A 7300-nucleotide genomic window follows, 5' to 3' on the forward strand; every position below is an offset into this window, starting at 1 on the left:
TAGAAGATACAGAGAAAGCATGTAAAAAGCAAGTGATGGGACTCCTCTTTTATACAGCTGTTTAATGGGCAGGTCAAGCAGCAGCTTCAATCTTGCTGCTGCCATTTCAAATGCAAAGTAAAGCACTAGAGAGCTTAGCAAAGCTGTCAAAGGATGGGAAGTGATGCTGTGGGCCTCCTGGAGGCTGGCTTGCTGCAGGAAGGAGTTGCATGCCTTTTCTATTCCCTCGTCGTGTAGGGCTTAATAAAAGGCAATAACTTTATTTTAATGCCTCTATTTTTTTAGGGTACTAGAAGCCTCTTCTGTTTTCGGGGTTGCCACTCTGAGTTGCCCAACTCTGGTGGTGCCATCTCAGCTTCTTTGTGCTTTCCTAAGTGTTGATCTCACTTACTCAAAAGCCTAGAGCTGGTACTCATTTGGGGAGCAGACAAGCTCAAAAGAGTAGGAGTCACCAAGACCACCTGTGTTTTCAGCAATAAAACCAGTCACTGGATAGAGTGACTCTGAGTTGAAGAGACTGAATCTCACCTCATTTTGTCAACACTTGAGGGTCTTCCCAGGAGTCATCACCCACTAATGGGAAAGGCCCTGGATGGCCAAGGCTTAGGGGCTCAGGTAAGCTCTTTTGCCTTGTCCAAGCCCCAGTGAGGTGGCGTTGGGAATGAGACAAAACTAAGCCAAAGGGAAATGGTGTCGGGGGCTGATGGGGAGGGCAGGAGAGGAGAGGGGCAGACAGGACCATGGAGGAGCAGAGGTAAGTTAGAGCTTTTTCTTGAGCTTGCGGCTGGCCCCACCACCCCCGCTCCGCTCCCGCTTCTCCTTGCGGACGCAGAAGTACTTGGTGACCCTTTTGCGGCACTGCTCGCACCGCACGGCGCAGCACCAGTGGAACTTGCAGTTGCAGCTAGACACCATCTCTGCTCGCCTCTCCTCGACCGCCAGCCCGCAGTCCCCACACAGCCGCCGGCAGCTCCGCTTCTCCCACTTGCTGAGCGCCTTGCCCCGCTTCAAGCACTCCCTGCCCTCTGTGCCCAGCAGCCCCAGCGTCTTGTTCTCCAGGCAGTAGTCAGGAGAGTCTTCTAAATGGACCAGCTCTTTCTTGGAGATGGAGCTGAAGGTCTCGGCGATGGCACCCCGGCTGGCAGCGCTGTTCCCTGCCCCCTGCAGCAAGTCTACCTTCAGGGCTTTGTGGTACCTCTCCTTGAGGTAAGTGCCCACCTCCCGGAACTCAGGCAGCTGCAGCCAGCAGGTCTGGGTGGTGCAGCTCCCCGACACGCCGTGGCATTTGCAAGTCCTCTTCATGGTCCCTTTCACAGCCTACAGGGTGAGGAGAGAGAGGGGTTCAGGAAAAAGCCCAGAGGGGTCATTTCTGTGCTGCAGCGCATGGAGGAACATGGCTCCAGGCCTGCGGAGGGGTTTGCCATCAACCCCCGCCCATGCAGTAGTCCTGCCCAGGGGTTGTTTGCTTAAAGCTCGCAGATTTGCTTCTCCACAGTACTCCCAGACTTGAACTGGGAGGAAGAGGACAGCAGGAAACCATTAACAGTGTAATCACGGAAGGTTTGCTACCTTATAACAAACACCACCCATCACATCAGTACTGCTGCCATCCCCTTCTCCTCGGCAAGGTAGTGTTTCTTCTGGACACGTGCTTTTAGCCACAGCAAGTTGTGACTCCCCACAGTGAACGGCCAGAGCCAACCTGGTGTGCGCTGTTAGGTCTGGAGGGAGAGCGTAGCTCACCTTTCTACCTGCCTCATTGTTATGCAGGTTCATAGCAGCTCTGGCATCTTGTCCCGTCTCCAGGGCATCCACAAACTGCTTGGAGATGGCTTCCCCAAAGCCCACGTTGTCGCTGCAGCCTCCCCACAGCCAGCCTTGCCCCCCTAGGAAAGGAGAGGAGATGTGTGTTGTCAGGGAACTAGCCCCTCGCCTGCCTGGCTTGTGGCTCTGGGGACAAGAAAGGGTCTCATAAGTGACGGGAGGGAATGGAGGCTGTGGGGCAAATCCAGCCTTTCGCCTCGTGATACTCCCCAACTCCCTCCCCTTGGGCTCATGCCTTTTCTACTGAGGCCTGGCCAGTAAGTGGCTCATGCAGGCAGCGAAGGGGTATGTCCTGTGCGACAAACCCAGGGATTTCCAGGCTTTCCTATAGAGCAGGGTTCAGAAGCTGTTAATTATTACGCATTAGCAAGCATATAGATGAGGCTTTGGGTCTTCAATCACCTTCCCTCAAACCCTGACTTGAGCTGGTTCAGTCTGCCTCGCAGGCACAGCACCTTGCTAACGTGGATTAGCAAGCTGGTGGAGGCATCCTGGTCAGAGGGAACAGGTTCCTCTGACAGGAAACAACACATGCCTGGCACACAGGTATCGAGGAGGATGCCTTTTTGGTACACCCAGAATCCTGGGATGACATTTGGCATCTCAGAAGGGTCTGATTTTCCAGTTATCATAAAGAAATGAGGGAGTCAGCATAGAACTGGGAAACTGTGCAGCAAGATGTGGAGGGTACTATTCCTAACTGCGTGGGAGCTAAATAGCTTAGCTGGGCTGGCTGGAAACACATCATGCAGTTTGCTGCTTTTCCTCCTAGAGAAAAATGCCAAATTCTTTATGAAGATTTGAAATCTGGAACATTCTGACCCTAACGTGCCTTGGCGATACATCTTGGGAGTTGTGGTTTAATGGCCTCGTGCCACTCTTGAAAGGCCCAGCCCTTGCCTGGGCTTCCCCAGAGCATCGTGGTCCTCTCTCCCAGGGGTGTCTCATGGGAGGTGGGTAATTGCAGCGGATGATGAAGTCCAAATCAGGAGCTGGGACCAAAGGGAGAATGGAAACCTTTCACCAACTTGGATTCAGCACAATGACATTTAGAATTGAATCACACTGTTTTGGACAAGCCCAAAAGTGCCCTTTGCCTTCCAAGGTTTGAAGTTCATAATGGAAATTTTTCATGAAAAACAGATATGTTTTGGGGAAAAGAAGTGTAGCATGACTAACTCAATTTTCCAGAGAAGATAAAATTTGGTGTGTCATTGCCCAAAAGTCTTGCTCTGCTAGAGATAGGCTATCCCATGCCTCAGGCACCTAAGCAGCAGTGGCTGTTTTAAAGCCTATTAGCCCATAAAGCAAATTACTAAATACTGGACGCTCCAGAGGAGTTTGTCATAAATTGACATCGACCACCCAGCACGGCTGGGCAGGGAATGGCTTTTAAAATGTTCTGATAATTTGAAATTTGACCTCTTTCCATTCAAAACAAAAGACTGAAATGTCAATGTTTTCTGTGAAAACCGAGTGGAGAGCTAGAGCGGTGCAGCCTGGGGCTCCCCACCTCGGGGTGCTTAGCGGCTGCGGGCCTGGGTACTGCTGCGACAGGAGCGGGGTGAAGGCTGTCTGCTGCCACAGCGGTTCTCCTGGTTGTGCTCTGGTGGGTCTGCCCTGCTGACAAACGCTGGAGGGGTCTATGAATGCCACCCAGCTTTCCCTCCTGGTAGTTCTTCCCTGGGGCCACCCTGGTCCTGCAGACCCTGGGAGCCCCAAGGTCCCTGATGAGCGCTGCTCTAACCAGACCTGCCATTTGGATGCACGGGCTCAGATGCTCTCCTCTGCCTGTACGATACAGTCATTCCCTCCGGCAGCTTAAACAGAGTTGTTCTTGATTTGAACCAGGGAAATCGCAACCCCCTTCTACTTTCCTGCTCATTTAGAAAGTAATGGAAAACGTCCATTTTTGGGACGGCCTCAGCTGGTGTAAATTGGAGGTGGCCCATTACCTTCCAGAGAGCTACTTTGGTTTGAGCCAGGCAAAGCTCTTCTCTGGGCATTATTTCCAGGTGCGGGGACCAGGAGGAGGAGTTGTTTCTGCAGGCCTCAGCAGAGGAGAGGAGAAAAGCTGTCTCCTGCTGCCTGGGACGCGAGAGAGGGACGGCAGCTCATCCCTCCTTACCCAGCTGTCCGTTGCGGGAGTCGTCACAGCCACAGTTGTCGAAATCCCCCAGGCTGCAGTTCCGGGTCAGCGTGTACATGACGCCCGCAGAGCTGATGGCATGGACAAAAGCAGTTTCTCGGTTTGCTGTCAAGTGGGAATACAAGGAGAGCAGATGCGCTAAGGATTTCACGGCGAGACCAGTGTTAGAAACGACTCCTGCCACACAGGAGACTGCGTAGGAAGAGATTTGCCATGGGCAAGGCTTTGTGGAGTGGAGATGAGGCCCTACATGTCAGATTAACTTAGTTTTGGCTTGAACTGCACAAAGACAGAAGCTCCCGAATTTGATCCAGACTGACTCATGCCATTTCCAAGGGTGTGGATGAGTTTAATGCTTGGCTGTCCTTGTGGGAGATCAGCAGTGGGGATACAGCACAGTCCCCTAAATGTCCCCCACGTCTCACTAATAGACCCCAGAGGGGAAGGGGCTCTCTCCAAGGATCAAAGAGCTCCTTCCCCACAGTCCCCTCAAGCCATACCTTCTGATGGACACCATCCAGGGCTCAGAGCAGTGACCATGCCTACCCACCAGGATTGGTGTGGTGATCACCACCTGACTTCACTGAGCCTTTGGCTTTCATTTTATACCAGCAAGGTCTAGATCCGAGCAGATAAACTTGACGGGAATGGTTCAGGGACCTGCTCCCAGTCCCAGAGTGTTACTTCGGGCTGCAATTGCCTCCTCAAGGCCCCCCTTTGAAACCTCTGTCCACCTCTGCCTGGGGCCCTGGTCCTTTGTCTACCGCCAGTCCCACCACGGGCCTGAGGCTCTCCTGCATACCCAGGTCCTGCCTGTACAGGACAGGTATGGGCTCAGCCCAGCATCACACTTGGGTCTAGAGGACCAGGTATGCACTGAAACATTTCCTGGCACCTGCAAACAGGTAAGGAATGGGATACAGTGACTATGACCACAGCCCCATGCCCTGCAGTGGCACAGGTGATGGATGCTGGATTTCTGCCCAAGGTGACCCTGACATCTGGAAGCTCTGGGCAAACTTTTCTCCTGCCTCTTGGCCAGAGCACAGCCACTGATGAACTCTTTCTTGCTCCCTTTAGCCACATCCCTCTGCTTTCCACCCCACCATCCCATGCTAGATCTCAGCCTCCCTGGGACACCCTGGAAAGGGACACCACCAAGGCATGGCGTGTCCAGCAGGCCATGCTGCAGGCCATGGTGGTGCATCCTTGTGGGGAGCCAGTTGTGTGAGGGTTGGTGGGACGCTCCTGTCCTGCACGAGCTGGGGCTTGCAGGGTCTGGAGGTGATGCTGGTATTGTGAGGCTGCCTTGTCTTGAAGCTAGATCCCAGCATGTGTCTGGGACCTGATGGGTGAAGGGACCTCTTGGAAAGATCCCTCTGGAACATTCCTGGGAGAGGCACATCCCAGGTGGGGATGGGGAAGAAAAGGAGGCACTTGGGAAGAGAGGAGGGGCCCACGGGCTCTAACCTGCAGCAAGGGGTTCCCAGTAGCGGTATGCAATGGTTTCCTTACCGCTGCGCAGCCCGCCGTGGCTGGAGAGCTGCAGTGCCCTCTCGGGGCAGTTCCAGCGGTCCCAGGCGAACTGGAACTTGCACTCCTCGATGCCACTCTGCGCCCCGGCCGCCACGCTGCCGGAGTAGATGAGATAGGCCTAGGAGCAGAGCAGCGGGTCAGGAGCGGGGCCAGCGTGTGCCCCGCTTCAGCCCTCCCAGCGTTAACTTGCAAAACTGAGGCAGGACGCGTTGGCCAGCATGTAGGGACGGCCCCGTGGCCACCAGGCTGGGAATGTCCCCAGGCTACTCCCAGGGCCCCGGGGAGTCACGCAGCAGCTCTGATTTCCATCGCAGGCAGTGCAAAGCCGCTTCCTACACCGCAGCGGAGCTGATGCAGGTGTAGCTTTCCTGCCCTGCGCTGCGTAGCGTGGGTCCTGCTGCCGTGGGATCTAGATGGATGGAGCAGCACAGTGCAAAACACCAGAAGGAACATGGCCCCAGGCTCCTCAGGAGGCTGGCATTCGGATGAAAATAGCTTGCATGCCATCTTACAGAGACAAGATGTACAGAGCTGAGGAGGTCTCTCCGGCTTGGCTCCCCTGGGGAGTGGAGCTTGCCACCAGCAGCAGAAAATGGAATTTTTTCTGTGCTGGGTCAGAGCCTGAGCCTCCCACGGGGAGGAGGCTGAGCTGTTGGCTGTTAGCCATGTTAGGAGGTGCGTCAGCCAGACCCTGCAATGGGGAACCCCTTATCTCTCCAGAATGAGAGGAGGCAGAGCCTTCTCCTGAGAGACCAGGGAGCTCCAGGCCAGCAGGTGCCTCAGCCTGCCACCTCCTTCACCGCAGCCCGGGGGGGCCGCCAGAGCTTTGGGGCAAGGCGGCTCCACCATAGCATTGAGAGCAGTAGAAGGAGCTAGATGGGCTTGGAGGTGTTCCTGGGGAATAGGCAGAACAAAAATCAGGTGAATTTTACAACTGGTCCTGGCTAGGAAAAAAAAAAATCTGAAAGAGGGGTGCCAGGAGGTGGGGGGTCAAAAATACTGGACAAGGTCCTGGTAATGCCAGTTGTGCTCTTTGGGGAAGTATGTTTTGCAGAGCCTACAGAAAATACATTTCCAGCTTGATGAATGTGGATCCTGATGCTAACCTGATCGTCAGGAAGCAATGGATAGCAGGTGAGAGCCTCAGCTGATGCCAATAGACACATCTCTAAAATCTGGCCCCAAGAAGCTTAAAAGGACCCCAGGCCAAGCTTGTTCAGGGCTGAAACAGCCCAAGGAGCTGCAGCTTATAGCAGGTCATTCCTGGCCCTCCTCTGCCTTGTTGCTGGAAACCTGGGGGTGAGGGGAGCTCTGGCCCAGGCTGGATAGAGAGGTAGCGGGCGGGAGGAGCCCCTCCCTCCCTGGGTTTAGTGGAATCAGGGACAGAGATCAAAGGGATTTCTCTTACCTTGGGGCCCGTCATCAGGAAATTATTCACTGACCTGGAAGACAGAGACGGTGTCAGCAGGGAGGGGGTGGTGGCGGAGGGGCCTGGGGAATGCCTGGCATCCCAGGGCTCCCCTCTTGCCCCCTGCAGCCTGTCTGTCTCCTGGCTGCAGGCACCTTTGGTCTCTCCCCCCATCTCCCCTTGCTGCAAGCCAGGATGGTGCCTTCTCCTTCCCCCCCAACCAGGCTGTACCAGGCTGCAGCCCCCTCATGCTCCCTCCTTTTGCTTTCTTCCACACAGCTGCTCTTCATACCAATCCTCCCATTTGGTGGTTTTTTTAGTGCTTTTCTGTTCTCTCAGCCTTCCTCTTTACCTTATCAAACTGCTGCTCAGCTGAACTCGGG

The 7300-nt window shown here is 54.6% G+C and overlaps 1 protein-coding gene across 1 annotated transcript; it reads right to left on the bottom strand.

The window, feature by feature from the left end:
* Nucleotides 1-759: 759 nt before the first annotated feature.
* Nucleotides 760-7091, bottom strand: WNT8B (Wnt family member 8B; the record flags this gene model as incomplete). Its single annotated transcript, XM_082001965.1, has 5 exons — nucleotides 760-1317; nucleotides 1744-1886; nucleotides 3953-4078; nucleotides 5489-5627; nucleotides 6918-7091. 5 exons carry the CDS (start codon nucleotides 7089-7091, stop codon nucleotides 760-762), a joined length of 1140 nt encoding a protein of 379 aa, XP_081858091.1.
* Nucleotides 7092-7300: the final 209 nt, after the last annotated feature.

The sequence above is a fragment of the Phaethon aethereus genome (genome assembly GCF_964289735.1).
Source record: "Phaethon aethereus genome assembly, chromosome: 7".
NCBI classification, from domain to species: domain Eukaryota; kingdom Metazoa; phylum Chordata; class Aves; order Phaethontiformes; family Phaethontidae; genus Phaethon; species Phaethon aethereus.